The sequence below is a fragment of the Thamnophis sirtalis genome, unplaced genomic scaffold (genome assembly GCF_051295495.1).
Source record: "Thamnophis sirtalis isolate CommonGarterSnake01/CBP01778 unplaced genomic scaffold, rThaSir2_p1.2 scaffold_7, whole genome shotgun sequence".
NCBI lineage: Eukaryota > Metazoa > Chordata > Lepidosauria > Squamata > Natricidae > Thamnophis > Thamnophis sirtalis.
In genome coordinates this window covers 45,762,171-45,780,582 of record NW_028261387.1, presented here as the reverse complement: position 1 = coordinate 45,780,582, position 18,412 = coordinate 45,762,171, and the positions used below count along the sequence as shown (strand labels likewise).

General features: G+C 34.9%; 1 protein-coding gene across 2 annotated transcripts in view; it reads left to right on the top strand.

The window, feature by feature from the left end:
* The window catches only part of SRPK1 (SRSF protein kinase 1), a 31,300-nt gene that overhangs the window by 8,108 nt on the left and 4,780 nt on the right, over positions 1-18,412 (top strand). The window contains exons 3-15 of one of the 2 annotated variants that reach the window (XR_015697301.1): positions 4,159-4,277; positions 6,170-6,278; positions 6,854-6,941; positions 7,530-7,617; positions 8,153-8,259; positions 10,333-10,498; positions 11,865-11,890; positions 12,683-12,896; positions 13,336-13,743; positions 14,325-14,425; positions 16,337-16,444; positions 16,936-17,005; positions 17,927-18,024. Coding sequence is in view for 1 of the 2 variants with exons in the window: in XM_014053865.2 (XP_013909340.2) it covers positions 4,159-4,277; positions 6,170-6,278; positions 6,854-6,941; positions 7,530-7,617; positions 8,153-8,259; positions 10,333-10,498; positions 11,865-11,890; positions 12,683-12,896; positions 13,336-13,743; positions 14,325-14,425; positions 16,337-16,444; positions 16,936-17,005; positions 17,932-18,024 (1,697 nt within the window). In the remaining variant the exon portion in view is untranslated. The remainder of the gene's footprint in view (positions 1-4,158; positions 4,278-6,169; positions 6,279-6,853; positions 6,942-7,529; positions 7,618-8,152; positions 8,260-10,332; positions 10,499-11,864; positions 11,891-12,682; positions 12,897-13,335; positions 13,744-14,324; positions 14,426-16,336; positions 16,445-16,935; positions 17,006-17,926; positions 18,025-18,412) is intronic. The other variant, XM_014053865.2, reaches the window with a different exon arrangement.

The window sequence follows — 18,412 nt, the reverse complement described above, 5'->3', positions numbered from 1 at the left end:
AGGACTGTAATCTGTTAGGCAAACTCACAAGAAACCATGAGAACTTGATAAATAATTCTGTACTGAAGTAAGGTTAAATCATATTCCAAGAATTTTAATGATAGCTTTAAGACTCAGCCTTATATAGAGAAACAGTATTTAACTTGTGTAATCCTATTCTGTTCTTATGTAATGGACTATCTGGTCCCCTTTTCATTAGGGGAGGCCTGATTTTCATCCATTTTGGCAATGTCAGTTTTGCTGTTGTGCTATTTTTCATTGTCTATATAAGAAGGAACACTAATATTTCACTTTCAAGATGAAACTGACTGTTAACTTCAGAGCACCTCCCACCTTTTAGAGGTTGTACTCTGGAAAAAGGTTGAAAGGATCCTTCTCCTACAGTACCACCTCAGGGGCCTCCACAGATAGGCAGCTGTACTGTGAGTTCTGGGGGATTCAAAGATTATACGCTGACTGAGCAACGGAATCAATCAAGCCAGCCTGGCCTGACCAAAGAAAATAAATTATTGAGCATTGTTAATTTTAATTTTTTTAAAATGTTATTGTCAATTCTAATTGGGTTTGTTTGAGATATTCTATTTAATTTTTTTAAATTTTTGTATTATGTGTTTCTTTTAATGTTGTACGCCACCCTGAGTCCTTGGGAGAAGGGCGGCATCTAAATCTAATAAACCAAACCAAACCAACTACAGCATGTGCTGAGTCCCCTTTGGCTGCAATCTCCTTGAATTACTTGCTAGAGCTATTTGGCCATGTTGAGCTTGGCCAATGGCACCATAAAAGCTTTTCTGTTAATAAGCTATCAAGAGAGTCTACTGACATGCATCCTTTTATTTATGTAATTATTTATTCATCATATTTATATAGCTTCCCATCTCATGAGATGTCCTACCTTTTGCATCACTTGCCTTCTCCTAATCAGTGCCAATGAATGAGAGAAGGAGGAATGTGGAAGAGTTTATTGTATGTTCCTGGGCTTCTCCAACTGTTGGGTAGCTGATATATGTTTAAGACAGTCCAGCAGCATAGATCCTTTTGCATTGTTGGCATTTTTCTGATCTTTGTCAGCAGGTGATAATACTCCAGAGTTGTGTTCCTAGATTCTCCCAGCTACTCATCACTTGCAAGCTCAATGGTATGAAAGGATGCATCATCCCTTCATGCCTCTGGCCTTTTCCATTGGAAGCTGACCAATAATGAAATGAGGCCAAAAACCTTTGGGGAGTCCTGTTGAGAAAAGCCTTATGAGAAGAGCCTTTTTCATGCCCATCCAGGGAGCCCTTCAGGCAATGCATTTGAGAAGATAAGTCACACTGGCCAAAGTATTCAGTGTGCATCACTGAAGATATGTGCTGGAGATCTTCTAGGAAGGGTAATTTTAGGAAGACTTCAGGCAATCCCAAAGTTGCTTGGTTTGGAAACTTCTCACCCAGCCCTGTAGAAAAAGGCTTACAGGAGATTTCTCCTCCAGTGTAAGCCTGTAATGATATCAGGTCAAATAAATTGCTTTGTCAAGGCAAATAAATGGGAAATACGGTTTGCTTTGGAGCAGCAAATTGGGTTGCCTTTGTGACCTGAATGAATTCAGATCAGTGTTTGAATTTTCAGGCATAATCTGCAGGAAGGTAACTGAAATGAACCAAAGTCACTACAGGTAGTCCTTGTTTAGTGACCGTTCAAAGTTACAGTGGGGTTGAAAAAAGTGACATGATCATTTTTCACAGTTATGGCCTTTACGGAATCCCCATGTTATGAGATCAAAATACGGGCACTTGATAACTGGCATGTATTTATAACTGTTGCATTATGCTGGGGTCATGTGATTATCATCTGTAACCTTATCAGCTGGCTTCTGACAAGCAAAGTCAATGGGGGAGGCCAGATTCACTTAATGACCACATATTTCACTTTAATAACTAACTCAATTGCAGTCATAAGTCAAGGACTTCTAGTATAAGGAGATTCTATAGAAAATAATTCAGACTCCCAGAATTTTTCGTTTGTGTTGATTCCACCAGCAAGCAGCTTTCTCTGCAAGCATTTGGAGCCAGAATTCCTAGTGTAGGAATTATTAATTCTAGTAATTCTGAGAAAATTAATTATGTAATTCATAAATATTACAACTTTAGAGAATTGCATGAAAAAGATACACAGGATGAATGGCAAAACCACATTCTTGAACCATTCTTCACTATCTGATTTATGTAGTCGAAACTCCCTTTTCTTTTGAATTGGCATTTGCAAGCATAGAAATTTGCTCCCTAAAGTAGAATTTTCCTCATGACCTCGAGATAGAACTTGTAATATAAGAACTATATAAAGTACAGTTGTATTTGTTGATAATGTAACATTGGTATAATTTGCAGCTCATATCACTAATTTAAATATTAAATATGCTGAGATTGATATTGAGAGCCAGTTTGGTGTTGGTGTGGAGTTAAGATGCTTACCAAGAGACTTTGAGTTTCAGATATCCCTTAGGCATGAAAGCTGGCTGGGTGATTCTCTTAGCTCAACCTACCTTATTAGTTGTTGCCATGGGGGAAAATAGAAGTTGGAAGTATTAGGTATGGTCACCATCTTAAGTTTAACAATAAGCCAAAATAGATTAAAAAGTCAGAATAAATAAAATAATAATTCAGTGGTTATAGATTTAAGCCATTTGACAGCATATTTATATTTAGTCCTCACTATATTTTCAGCAAGATGTTTCAGGCAGTTTCTTAACATGTATTTGTTAACTATTCTGTTCGCCAATTTGCTTTCCTTGTTTCCATTCTTTAGATTATTTAATATAATGTCTGAAACAGCTCTAAATTCTCTTTTTTGTGGGCTGAGGGCAGTAATGGTTTTCTCTTATCTTCGCTACCAGTTCAGAACTAGGAGTTCACAAGTGGCACTTCTGCATGCACAGAGCGTCTGTAATAATGTCTCCTGCTGCCACCACCACTACCGGTTCGCCCAAACCTGGGTGAACCGGCAGAATATCACCTCTGGCTGAGGATATATAAAATGAAATTAATAATATCATTTTTGAAAATCAATTGATTAAAACCATTGTGATAAAACTGTGACTAAATAAATAGTTTATAATATAGATTATTTAAATGGCAAATCAAGTATGCACTTTTTTTTCATCTTAATTTATTTAAGAATAATACTCATCATATATTTATTAGATATTTCCAGTCTTCCTTTCTGATGCATTCTCAAAGTGGTAGACATTGTAGAACTTTATATGTAATGGCTTTCTGGTAATTTTGAGAGATTTTGAGATTCTACACACTGTCTTTTTACAGCTATGCCGAGCCAAGAGCATGTTCTAGAATTGATGCCAATCTATGGTAAAATTAGGTTTTCATTCTGGTTGAAGCCATCCATTTCTTGTAAAAATGCCAGTGAGCACCTATGCTAATGGGAGTGACTCTTGATACAAAACTGGAAAATAGCTTAGAACAGATTAGTTTATGAATCTCTTGAGTCATTCCTCCCCTCCCAAGATCTGGACAGCTCTCATTCTGGAAGTGTTCAGGAAGGCCTTAAAGACCTACCGTTAGTTTTTCTCTCAGATCTTGAGGTGAGGATGCATGTGACACTCCATTGTTAGGAGTTTTTGTTACAATTGTTTCATTGTTGATGTTTTTGTCTGGACTATCATTGTGATATTTCTCTCTGTATTTTTTAAAAAAAATCTATGTTACTGTATCTAAATTCTGGTTTAAATTGTGAGCTGCCCAGGATCAATCTAGAATTGGGTGTGCCAAAATATTTTTTAAAAAAAACTATTTGCCTATCACTAGTGATAGAGGATTTTTACTGTATATCTGCAATATGCCTTCAATGAAAATCCTGTCTAGTGCTCAGAGAATCTCTAAACCCAAGTTTAGGGAAACAAACTGGGAATGATACCAAAAGACTTGTTTTCAGAAGTGGGTGGGTCTGAAAAGGTTTGTATTCTCTGCAAAATTACTGCACAATGTTTTGAATCATAAATGTAGTTTACTATAGACACTAATAACATGAGATCTGACTTTAAAAAAAAAAAGAGGACTATTGATATATCCAGCCTTAACTTTAAACAGCATTTTAGTTCTTACTTATTCTTTATTCCTCTCCTTATAAACTTACAACTTAAACATTTATGCTGTATCTTAGGCCTGAAACTCAACATCGTGGCCCTACTGCCCATGCAGAGAATGACCTTCCTGAGCAAGAAGAAGAAATACTGGGGTCAGATGATGATGAGCAAGAAGATCCCAATGATTATTGCAAAGGTATGTAATTACAGTTCTACATTTTCAGTGTGTTTGTTTTAGGCCAATAACACTAGGCTAATATTATGACTTGATGAAACCTTTGCATAAGTCACATTATGAATTTGCTTTTAAAGGAAAACAAGGCTTAAAAGATTTAAAACTGTTTATAATAAGAGCAGTTATATACTAAGGTATTTCTTTGTTAAACAATTTAATATCATAACTTCAAGATGAAGGAATATGGTTGTTTCAGGTATATTTTATATACCTAATATAGCTTAGGCATGAAAGTCAACTAGGTAATTTTGAGTTAGTCACTCTCTCCTAGCCCAACTTACCTCACAGGGTTGTTGTTGTGGGAAAATAAGACCAGGAAAGTGTTTGGTATGCTCACTGCCTTAAGTGATTTATAAAATTAAAGGTGCACTTGAAATAAATTAAATTTAAATAAATAAATATTTAAATGATTCACAAATTGCAGAAGGAGCTGCTATTGCCCTTTGATGGACAACAAGACCCAGACTTTACTCTCTGCTTGGTCAGGGTGACAACTAGTTTGTTTGGACACACTTTGAATGAAAGCTTGGAGTGTAGTCTGACTAAGTGCCCAGTGTTTTGTGTATACAAAACTGGTTTGCAGTGAGAATTTATTCTAGGTCTACCTGGTGAAAATAACAGGCCTAGGAAATTGCACAATCAAATTTCTCCAAGCAAAAAGGGCTCCAGCTTCTTGCACACTTAAATTCAATTACTGTCAGAAGATATCCCAATGAAATAATTGCTTTTATTCAAAGAAGGGTTAAAAAATTAATACTAGAAGTAATTTAGGAAATCATAGTGCCACAAAGTTTTAGAACCACGTCATAAAGCTTTCATTAAAACTATACTATAAGGTACTAGAAAAGGAAAAAATAATTTAAAAATAATTTAATAAACATGAACATTTTAGAAGTAAAACATAGTTAAAGAAATGATTCAGTAGCCCAGAAAATGAAAAAAGGCAATAGCTTTTAAATGCTTGATAGAAGTAAATGCCTACATGCCTAGTGTTTCCTGATTTGCCTTCCAGTTAGTGCAAAATGCAGAGGGATTCATGGGAATCTCAGTCACCACATAGAAAAAAAGGCCTACAGTTAGAAAAAGTATTAAATATTGTTAAAATGGTAGAATTCTTTGTGTTCAAATTATCATATAAATATATTTAATACTACGAATATAAAAAGCACTTCTATGATATAGCAAAGATTAAACATTTCTTCCACTGAAATGCATTTCTTCCTTTTCGGTGAAAAAGTATTTTTAAAATCTACTAATTATGGAATATCTGGAATTACCATAATGGTAATTCTGGTTACATGAATCCAGTATTTTAGCATCTCTCAATAAAATATAGGTAGTCCTGGCTTAACATTCATTTGTTTAAAATTAACATTCAACTATTTAAAATTAACAATGGTGGTGAACAAAGGGACATGACTGGTACTTGACCTTATGGCCATTGCAATGCACACACACACACACACACACACACACCGCAGTCATGTATGAAAATTTGGGTGCTTAGCAATCCACCTGCTCTTTTGAGTGACAGCACGAGCACTGCAATTGGCCCCATCTGCCCATCCCAATCTCAATCATTCACCAGTGAATGCAAAACTACTATGGCACTGAAGGCCAGGTCTGCCACCCACTTCATTATACCCAGGAGTGCTTTCAGTTATATATGATGATTTATTAAAATGAAGTATTGTATTAATTTAGCTTGATTTATTGGTTTTTATGTTGTAAAATTTTATGAGTTGTCTGCATTTGAGTCTATAAAGTTATGCAAATAAATTTAACTTTCTGTTAAAGTTATAACATAACCTCAATTTAACTGTTGATTTAATAATTCATTATACGTTTTGTAGGTGGCTATCATCTAGTAAAAATAGGAGATCTGTTCAATGGAAGATACCATGTAATCCGAAAACTGGGATGGGGACACTTCTCAACAGTATGGTTATCGTGGGACATCCAGTAAGTCTTTGTTCTTTGGTTGGAGTTTCTGTTAATTGTTCAACAACTATTATAAATAAACAGCATTTTTTATTTTATTCTATTATTTTGAAATCGAGAGCATTCCTATTATGTTTATAAACAGAGTGATACGGATATAATGATCAAATGTATTTTGTCAGGATTCATGTTTCATCCCTTTGTATCATTTGTTCATGATTGTGTTTCATAGTCTTTGGGGATGATACTTAGTTCAAGAAAGATCTAGAGCAGGGGTCCCCAACACCCAGTCCGTGGACTGGCACCAATCCATAGCATATCAGAAACTGGGCCATGCAAACAAGTGAAGCCCCATTTGTGAGATGCAGGAAGCATACAAAATTACAGACCCTTCGGTCTGCAAAAGAACCTCTCTCCACAGAACCAATCCCTGATGCCCAAAAGGTTGGGGGCTGCTGATCTAGAGAAAGGTCTCCCCAGTCACCCTCTGCACACACTCATCACCCATAGGACATAGTTCTGAGCTCTCATATTTTTATCTGTCAGCATTATGTGGTCCCTAAGAACAGTTTGAAATTAAACTTTGTGTCCATTAGGGGGAAGAGGTTTGTGGCAATGAAAGTTGTGAAGAGTGCTGAACATTACACAGAAACAGCTTTGGATGAAATTAAATTACTAAAATCTGTGAGTATACAAAAGCAAATTATTACAATATAGCTTCAAACTTATAATTTTTAAGACAGGATGTGGTTGGTTTCAGATCTGTTTTTCAAAAGTTGTGAAAATAAGCACTGTTTGTCACAGCCTTGCATGTGCCTGTTTCTTTTCAGATGTAGGCAATGAGAGAAATTTCAGTTTGAGTGCTTAAAATGTGGTTGGATTTAGTTACAATGATTCTTGAGAGTGGGGAATGTTGATATTCTGCCCATGTCATCATCTGCAGATGTCATTAGCATTCTCTAATAGTATTTTATAAAGGGGTTGAATGGCAATTTCATGAGATGAAATATGAATTATTGTCTAAGACCAGATAACTTGGTTATATGCTTTTTTTAAAAAAAAAGCTGGCATATTAAGAAAAAGAAGTGCTAATGTGAGAATGTAGCTATCTTAAGACAATCAGAAACAGAAGACAATCAGAAATGATGATGCATTTGATGATGGAACTCTTAAAAAAGCAGTAAGAGGAGCTGGAAAGATTCTTAGAAGGTTTGGAGGGATCTTCCTGTACTCATTTTCTTCTGTCATTTGGTTTCCCTCTCCTTTATATAGGTCCGCAACACTGACCCAGATGATCCAAATCGAGACCGAGTAGTTCAGCTTTTAGATGACTTCAAAATCTCAGGAATTAATGGTTCCCGTATCCTTTTCATAGAACAGATCACAAAACATGGGTTCAAACAATACATTTATATAGCATTTAATGTATTGTAACATTAATTTCTGTCCATTGTTCAGCCACTACAACTTTGACTTTGCTGTGGTGTATAATAGCAGAATTATTAGTACTTACATCCCAAGCTTATCCAACTTTGCCGACATGCTTGTTAGAAGCCACGGTACTATTTTTTTAAAAAAAAAGATGTATAGCTTTTTTAAACTTGGGAAAAAGTCAAATTCCTTTCAGGGGTTTATTTTTGTATTGGAAAAAATTAATAATTTCATTCCACATGGTTCTAATCTGCTGTATAATCTCTACGTTCCAATATGGAATGGTCTATAAATGTATTAATGTTGTACCATCACCCATGTTTTCTGATAGCATTCAGTCACAATACTATAAGCATTACAGATGCTGTAAAGAAGTTAATGCAGACAAAAGAATACTAATACAAAATTTCAAGAGGAATGTCATTATTGGAATAGTCTAGAAATTCACCCTTGACTCATCTCAGATATTTGTATGGTATTTGAAGTATTAGGGCACCATCTTCTGAAATGGATCATCAAATCAAATTATCAGGGGCTTCCACTACTTTGTGTAAAACAAATCATCCTTCAGGCAAGTTTCATATCTCTTTCATATATTTCAGTACTAATTTTGCTTTTAAAATTTGTTAAAAATACTTTCATCTTCAGTGTTTATTAACGAAACATGCCCTTGAATGGGTGAGATATAGATAGTCCTCTAGTTACAGTGGCATTTGGCATTGCCATTGCTAAAAAATACGGTTGTAAAGCATGACATCACATGGCCTCATCAATTAGTGATGGCAACCCAAACATTCTTCGTTGCTATTGTAACCCCACAACAAGTTCATTGTTAATCAGGAAGCACAGGGAGTCCCGGTCAAATAATATGGAGAGGTCATGGGGTGTTGGGGGAGGTCCAACAAGGCTATACAGAGTTGGGGTTCCTGTAGTACAGCACAAATTCAAGGAGTCTGGGGAAAGCGGCCACAGTGTGTGAAGGAGGCTGAGGAAAGAGGGTGCAGGCATGCAAGCATGGGGAAGCTTGGAAAGGAAGGTGCTGGTGGGTCCCTGTGTGCTGGTGGGTCTTGGCTGGAGATGCTCTCTGACATGACTATTCATTGATATATTTCACTGATAGAAAAATACCCTAATTTGTGCAATGATTCCACTACTATTGAATCCTAGGATGAAATACTAGTCTGCTTGTAATTAATAGTCAGTAATTTGAATCAATAGAGCACAATAATTTTATTATTGCCTTTAATAACTGTTAGCATTGTGTTTTCACTTCTGGATGGGGTCGCATTCTCCCTGACTGAACTGGTTTGTAATTTGGGATCCTCTTGACTTAGAATTTCTCAAGAAGCAGGTAGCAATTCTTGGCTAGGAGAGTCTTTGCGCAATTTCTTCTTGTGTACAGAAATCAAAGCCATTTCTGTATCCAGGGGCCATAAAGCTATTTTGGTGTCCTTTCAGTTGGACTGTTGCTATTCACTGTAGATGGATTTGACCTGAAGACCATCAAGAAGGTACAGTAGGTCCCAGATACAGTGACTGGAGTAGTTAAGGGTATTTCTCAATTTACTTAGACTCAATATTACTAAAGCTGCACTGGTTGGCATTTGGCTTCTAAATGAACAATTTAGGATGCTAGTTTTCACTTTTAGAGCCTTACATTGCTTGGAATCTGAATATACCTGCAGAAATTTTCTTTCAAACGTACCTCCCCATCCTATAAGATGATGTAAGGAGGGCACCATTCAGATTCCATTTCTGATGGATTGTTGTTATCAGGGACAACAGGATTGTGTCTTTTCTGTCTCTATCTCTCACCTTTGGACTGAGGTCAGCATTAACTCTGTTGGCACTGAGAAAAGCTGCTCAAACCTGGCTATTATGGGAAGCCGCGGAAAGCTTTGTAAGACTGATCTTGTTTCACCTTTGAAAGCTGCCTGGAATTACTGAGAGTGAGTTGGGCCGCCATATGCATTTTGTTAAATAAATAAATTTAATTCCTGCATTCTTTGTAAGCTGCTTTCAGACTTCTTCGAATTGAGCTACATATAAATTGCGGTAAAAAATATTATAGAAGTAAAGTGGACAGGAAACTTAATGGGACACAACCAAAGTGTCGGAGGATACTTCTGAGCTATAATTTTATCTCAGGGTGAAATTGTTGTTCCTTTTTTGCAAAGCAGGGCTGCAGGACCATAGCTAAGTAGCTTTGTGTAGAAAAAATCAGGGGGAAATGGAATATTTCACTAGGACAGACCACAGACCTCACTGCAATATTCTGACATGCAGCATTGAGATCCGAGTTACCTGTTAGTATGCCATCTCTTCTGTAAGGAGGAATCGTTTGAATAGGAAGTGAAAAGCAAATAGTGTTGAGAAAATGCTACAAAAAAGACGTTAGATACAGTATAAGTGTGTGCTTTTTGAACAGATGTGTTTAAAAGTATCTCGGAGGAAGGCAAAGCGGAAATTATTTCTGTACTGTTGCCCTTAAATTGAATAGTTATATATATGAAATCAACTAGAAATTAAGCTTGATTCAAAGGAGATTACCTTGATTAACTTCTGTCTCTTTAGTATTCCATTAAATGTACTATGTTGTATACAACCTGAGTACTTGATTTCTTTTATCTTTTGTGTTTTGCAGGTCTTGCAAGGTCTGGATTATTTGCATGCTAAATGTCGGATTATCCATACCGATATTAAACCAGAAAACATTTTGCTGTGTGTTAATGACCAGTACGTCCGTAAACTAGCTGCAGAAGCTACAGAGTGGCAAAGATCTGGAGCCCCTCCGCCTTCTGGCTCTGCAGGTTTGTGCTTCCCGGTTGTTTTTATTTCAAATTTGGCTCATTCTAATGATAACCTCAACTTTTCTCATTCATCTTCTCAATTCTTTTTTGGCTTGGTTTTTCCAATGGGAAGATGGAGGGCAAGTGTTGGTGATCTAATTTGTTCTGTTAATAGCCCAAACTGAAGAATATAAATTGTTGAAATAAGTAATATTGAATATTTCAGTTTGTTTATAAAATGAATATGTTTTATAAAAAAAAGCTCAGGAAGAAAATTGTTGTAAATGTAAAAGATTAGATTTTTAAACTTCATTAGTAATTTTAGGTAATTAAGTGCAAATATGACACCGGTTTCAGTTAAATCTTTTTTTTTAATGGCAATATAGGTAGTCTTTATAGTAGGACCCTAATGGAACCTTCCCTTTAGGGTTGTAAGTCAGAAATATTTTTTATGACTTCTTCTTTTCAGCTCTGATCTCTTAGTCACTCATGCCCTGATCACCTCCAAAATGGATTGCTGTAATATACTCTGTGTTCGATTGCCCTTGAAGACTGTCAAATTAAAGAGCTAGATATGATGTTTAAAGCCAGATTATCTGAGGACTGCCTCTCCTCATCAGGTTCCCCAGGATAGGCATGTTGTTCTAGTTGGTTAGGGAGCTTCATTTGATGGACCTCCTATTTAAGCACTAATCTGGCTTTGCTTACCTATTTTGAAATCATCAAAAAAGTATGTGACATTTTAAAAATGATAAATAGAATATTTCAGCCTTCTCCACAAATGTGTGTTTCTCTGAAAAAAATTGAGGAAAATTCCATTGTATCAAAATTTTGGGAAATTTTCTCTCAAAGAACATTAATGTTTTAGAGATGAACCATCGTTACTGCTTGTCACAGAATCAGCCAGATGTTCAATCTGAATTTGGCATTTTTATCACCTATCAAGTCCTTCCCAAGGACCTAAGATAGGCAGATGTGGATGTTTGATAGTGTTAAAAAGAATTGTCATAGGATGTAAGCTGTTCTGAGGACAATATCTTTTACACCATTAAATGCCCACATCTGCCTATCCTAGGTCTTTGGATAGTAGTAGGTGGATTAAAAATGCTGGTTCCAATCTGAACTTCTGGCTGATTGTGTGATGAGCTATGATAATAGTATTATTTGCTGCCCATCGCACTGTTTGAACTGATTCTGAGAGGCTTACAATGGCATTCCTGAAGGGTTACATTTTAATGTGAATATCTACATAAACACACATTCTATGCTGCTGGCATCTTAATAGAAATAATATTCTGCTTAATAAAGATGTGTGTATTGTGCAACTTGTACTGCATCGTTGCTCCTAGGATAGAAATATGCTAATGCTGCTTGCTTTATTTCACAGTGAGTACTGCACCACAGCCCAAACCAGTAAGTTTGATTATTTCTGCTTTTTATACTTAGATGATACTTTACATAGTGGGAATAATCTGGTTATAATTAGATGTGGCTGGGATTTTGGGTTTTAAGAGTTAAAAGATTTGGGCCATGCAAAGAGGTAATGGATTTCATTTTAACACTTTTTCTTGTCATGAAGCTCTTTTTGTGCTGTCACTTACTAAAGCCAAGAGAAGCTTCTGCCCCAGCTTTGATGAGATTGTGCTGCAGAAGGTCAGCAATATGTTGTTAAGAAATAAAGCAACTTTGTTCTTTAAAGCAATGAAGCCACATTACTTCTTTAAGAGCATTTCATTTAAGTCCTCGTGGAAATGAAATATTCCTTCAAAAATTTGCACAGCCCTACAACATTTTTACTTCATGAACAAATAATAGTTCTTCATGTAATAATTGGCATATAGCAGACAGGATCTCTGTATTAAACCACCTATAGGAAAACAAGCTGTCGTCACAGAGACTTTCCATGTAGCATCTTTACTATTGTATACTTAATAACCAATGAAATTATAAGAAAAGGAGAAAGATTGAATTAAAGCTTAACTTTACAATCCAAACGATGGCTGTTTAGATGGAAGTATGTTCTGTTGAACCCAGTGATATTTCTTACTAGCCATTACTAGTTGTCAGTGTATGTAGAATCTCGCTTTAAAGATTGGTAAGGAATTTCCATTTTATTATTTATATGAGTTTGGAAAAATGCCTACTAAATTATTATTGCAATAAAGTAGACTCATAAAAGTTAGCTGGTTTGCATTTATCTCTTAGGCTGACAAAATGTCCAAAAATAAGAAAAAGAAATTGAAAAAAAAGCAGAAACGACAAGCAGAACTGTTGGAGAAGCGAATACAAGAAATTGAAGAGATGGAGAAGGAAACAAATCCTCTGCAAATTGAGTCTGGAGAACAACAAGAAGTGGAGAGACCAGTTGAGCTAATTTTAAAAGAGAGTCCCCCAGATGAGGAACTGTCAGCAAAGACAGGTACTGATTGATCTCTAGAAAAAAATGTTTTGGATCAACTTATTACTCTAATCCTGCGTTCTTTGAAGCTGAGCAGGTCTTAAAAATAGAGATTTGAATTGATAAAAGTTTCAAGATATTTGGACTGATAAAATTTTTAATTGGGTAAGTTAAAATTTCCTAATATGTATAATAGATGTTTAAATTATCATACCATCATTATCTCTGGGCCCAAACTATCTCAGAGGATGATGAGGGAGAAAAATGATGAGAGGAAGTGTTATTTATACCATCTTGGAAAAAAAGATGGGATATCAGCAGCATTGATAATATTTTTTTATAAATGATTGACTGGCCTATATTTCCAGTTGCCCCTTATCAGGGTACATTGTGATTCCTTTTGTGTCTGTTCTTCCCTTGCCCCATAAACATAGTTTCTGCTTTTTCTCTTTTTGTTCAGAGCAAAGTAGCTTAATGGAGGGAATCGAAAAATGTGTAACAGAAATCAATTGCAATGGATTGGTGCAAATTTCTACCTTCTCGAAATCCATCAATCAAGTGTCTGTGAAACTCGAAGATGACGTTCATAATGCCAATGATTTCACTGGCCCTTCTCAAGAGCAGGAGGAAGAGAGCAGTGCTTATAGCCAAAGCAATGGTGGTTCAGAGAACCTAATACAGGAAACAATATCACAGCTTCCTGTACCCTTAATTTCAGAGGTTCTTGATTCAATGGTTTGTCAGGAACCCACATGTGAGGAACAATATTTAAATGCACAGCAGATCATCCAATTACAAGAAAGCATCAGGTCAGAAATTCCTTCAGAAGATGAGAATGAAAATAACGGGTCTTCTGAAAACAGTAAAGGTACAGCACATTGATTCTTTGTCAGAAATAAATTGTTTATTTTCAAGGAGAATATTCTTTTTTTAAAAAAATGTAAGAATGAAATGCTCAGAGTTGCCTCAAAGTATGAGATGGATGGCATATACATTTAATAAAAAATCCCAATATTTCATGGTTATATAGATTTTTTTTCTAAGCATTTGCCATATATGAGTTTAATCTTATAAGGATCTTGTACAACATGTTAGTACTTTTAACATTAGACCATTTATAATCCATAATTTCCGTTTGACATGTTTTGAATAAATCATCTTTAAGTTTAATTAATCAAAAATGGAAGGCGATTCTATGGCTTAAGAAGATTGTCTAAGCAAGCTTGATTCCCACTATGGTTTATAGCTAAACCATTGTTTATTATATTTTCTAAACCATCTCATTGGCATGAATTTTACAAAAGATGTTCCAAAGTTTTTTTGACAAAAAATATCTCTAAACTGCATTTTTTATTGTAAGCTGCCCAGAATCACTTAAATAAGATGGGCAATGTAGAAATTGGATGGATGGATGATGGTTGAGCTAACTAATGTTTATGCTGAGTCTAGAAAAAGCTGCTGCTGGAAATTTCCTCCTTAATCCGCTTGAACCTGGGAATGCAGATAAACTCAAAGTGAAGATAGCTGATCTAGGAAATGCTTGCTGGGTGGTAAGTTTGCTTTCCCTCCTGAATGCCAGCATTGCTAATTTTGCAGTTTGCTGGAATGAACATAGTTATCATTTAAAATATCTTAACATGCTTCTACAAATGCAAACTTAATTTGTTCATAGCTCTTAAATTGTTCAGTGTTCCCTTGGAAAAAACAGTTCTTTCTAATACAATTTTTCAAAAGACTTGATTTTATTGGGCAGGATGTAAGTAGAACTGTTAGAATTTCACCCTAAATTTGAACTTTACAGTGACACCAAATTTCTATCCAGGAATGAGAATTCTATCATCCATGCCCTCAATTTGGAAAAAGTATCTTACCTCTGCTAGCAACCAAATTATTGTTGCTGCTATAAAGCAAAGAGGTATTAGTTTCATGGATAGCATAGGTGGAATGGCAAGATCATTTCCCTCCTTTTCATTTTGGTCTATATTTAGACCAAATAATATTAACTTTTTATTCATAACTGAAAATAAATAAAGGTGTATGGCTTTATTGAAGGCTATTGTTTTATAGCTATCCTGCACCATTTCTGGATTTATATGTGGCAATATTCTGCTTATTCTCTGTGTGAAACCATTCAGTTTTCCTAGAGAGATTAAGGAAAAAAAGATGCAGTATCTTCCATTATCCCTTTCACTAATGATGCTGAAAGCCATTCATATGAAAGGATCCTAAGATTTTTTTAAAGTCAGTTAATATGTTAAATGTTTGCATGATGTATGCCCTTACAAGAAAAGGCAAATTAGACTTGATTCTATTATTTGTTTTTCACTATACTTTGCATGTAAAACATACATAAAATGTTATATCCAATCATTTAATTTAGGAAAAATATGTAATGTTATAGCATCTGTAATATTACATGTGTAAAATATGTAAAAAGAACTAATAATTAAATGTATGAACATTTATATAAGACAGCCTTCCCCAACCTTGCCCCACAGTTCCCATGGTCTTGATCCATGCAGCCTACCTTCATCAAGGTACATGGGAAAGCTGCTCTTGACTGTTAATGAACAGAGACACATCCCAGGAGTCGTGGTTTATGTCATCTCAGCACATTTTCTGCATTGAATAATTTTTTAAAATCTGATTTAGTCAAAGAAGTTCCACTGATCTTTGTTTGAGAAGACAATGTTTTTATAGAATGACGATGGGGAATTTCGATCCCATTGTTTGTATTAATTTTCTAACTTCCTTTTATTCTACAGATTCAGGTTTTAGGAGTGATTACTCAGATTCAGTGTTCATGAAATGATTTCAAGATATCAGAAAGCAATAAATAGCATATCTCTTTTTTAAAAAACTAGTTGAAGACAGAAGTGGGATAGCCTGCTTTAGCATCTCTAGCTGTGCTTCTAATGCTTGAAAAATGATGGAAGAAGACACTGCTTGCTTGCTGTCTCTAATGTGTGGCTTTTTAAAAAACAAATAACTGTTCTGCTTTTAAAAATGTAATGTTAAATAGTTGTAATTTATTTTAAATGAGAAGGACACCATTTGGGTAAATGATTAAAACAGCATCTTAATGGAAACTATAGTAGATAGAATGAAATACATTTATGTGAGAAAACAAACAGACTAAAAACAGGAAATTCTTTACCATCTTTCTCACTGGCTACATTGCTAGTAATGCTATGGATCCCTTGGGCTTTAATGGATGTCACCAGTGAACTTTGTGGGATTTAGTTTTGTTAAAAAGGTATAAGACTGGTCTATAAATATACAGAATAAAGCTTTCCCAGATGTGTAAGAGAATCTTAGTGGTTTCAAGGGTTTACATTACAGAGTCAGATCATCCTAACTTCCTTCTTAAGTTTTAAAAACTAGAAATTAGAGATACACTTCTTACCAATTACACAAAAACTTCCTTTGCTTCAAATTGTAACACATTTCTTCTTCTATAGCATAAACATTTTACAGAGGACATTCAGACAAGGCAATACAGAGCTTTGGAAGTACTGATTGGAGCTGGATATAGCACTCCAGCTGATGTTTGGAGCACTGCCTGCATGGTAAGCTCGGTTGTACTATCTAAACCTGTGGTACGATGTTGATTCACAATTGGGTAGGAGTCTGTAAGTCCTATCACAAAAAACTGATTTAATTTCTACAATATTGGATTATTTTATGTTGTATATCATCCTAAAATCTGACGTGTTGAAAAGCAATATTTGGATTGTTTTAAATGTTTTTTTAAACAGACCGCTTCATTTAATGAAAATGATTTTTTTAATTTTAATTTTAAAACTGAGAAGTACTCAGATCTAACATTCAAACCACTTATAAGTCTGAAATCCAGTTGGTAATTTGCCTAGTTAACAAAACAGTAAGCAGGAGACACTGCCTTAAATCAAATTTGTGAGAAATCTGAAGTATGTTGCAAAGCATGTCTAGGACACCTCTAAATTACAGAGTCATTATGCATTACGGAATAATTAGAATTATGCTTTAAAACTTAGATCTTAGATTTTTTTTCTGAAAATTATGTTATTTTCATCTTCAGGCCTTTGAACTGGCTACTGGTGACTATTTGTTTGAGCCTCACTCTGGTGAAGATTACTCTCGGGATGAAGGTGAGAACCTATGCCAAAACTGTGTTAAGTAGCAGAACCTGGATAGTAAGAAAATCAGCAAAGAAATATGTCAGGCTTTTCTCTTTTTTTTTGAAAGTCAACCTTAGATTCTGCTATATTTTTTGGGGGGGGGTTGTTTTTTTGTTTTTTTTTTCTTTGTATTTTTTTCTTTGTTTTTTTCAAGTATCTTGGAGAACATTAAAGTTTGGCTATAAATTAGAGCATGGATAGCAGAATCAATTTCTGTTTTTGCAATAATTATCTTAGCTATATTTATGTCTATATTAAGGACACAAATTTGACACATTTATTTCAATAAGCATTTTGTAAAGTATGTTTTACATTGCAGAATAATTGGGACAACATTATAAAAAGAGCCGTGCGAAATGACATGAGCCACCAAGAGACAAACTCCGAGTTTCCCTCATAGACATTAAGTTTACAGAAATGTCTTAAACTACATTTCAGGACACAATTAAATGGGTTCAGACCCAGGATTTCAGTTGATTTAAATTTATCGATCACTGTATATTGCTTAATTAATTGAATTTGAAGGCCATGCAGTAGAAATTTCATCGGTCAAAGTCAAATGACACAAGTACGTTGAATTATTCTGGCAGAAGGATATTTAACTGGGAATAATCATTTATGCTTTATTTATTAAAATGACTTACAATTACTAAAAAAGTACAAACTGTTAAGTAATCCAGAGCAATATCTCTCTGAGTCCTCAGGAAAGCCATGTTAATGAAATTTCCGCATATTAGGAGATCCCAGAAAAATAGAGGTAGATCTTTTCGCTACATTCTTTCATCCATAAAATTTCTAAAAACTACACAAAACCAGTCCCAAGGTTCACAATAAAGTCAGTATGACTTAATTCTAATTCTTATAGTCTCTTCCTTATTTTCTCCCTGGAAGCACAGATCATATCGCATTGATTATAGAACTTCTTGGAAAAATACCTCGTAAGCTCATTGTAGCTGGAAAATATTCCAAGGAGTTTTTCACCAAAAAAGGCAAGTGGGCAAATAATTTTACTATCTTAAGATTTTTGTAAAGTTTGTTGTAAAGTTCTACTGCGTTTCTGAGACATTCCAAAACATTGAATTTCAAAGTGCAATGAAAATTGATTCTAACTTGCTTCTGTCTATCTGTCTAGTTTTACTTGGCCAGAGGCCATAAATAACAAAGTACTAAATATAGTATAAAATTTGGTATTAGATGAAATAGTTATTTTATTGCTAAATAAAATTATTGATAAAAGAGTATTCTGTATTTACTTAATGTAAACAACTAAGAAACATAGAGAGCTGAAAAGTGTAATAAATATGTAATTTATTCCGAACTTCACAGGTGAACATGTCACTTTGGCTTTTCCATTAATTCCTGTACTAAATAACTTCA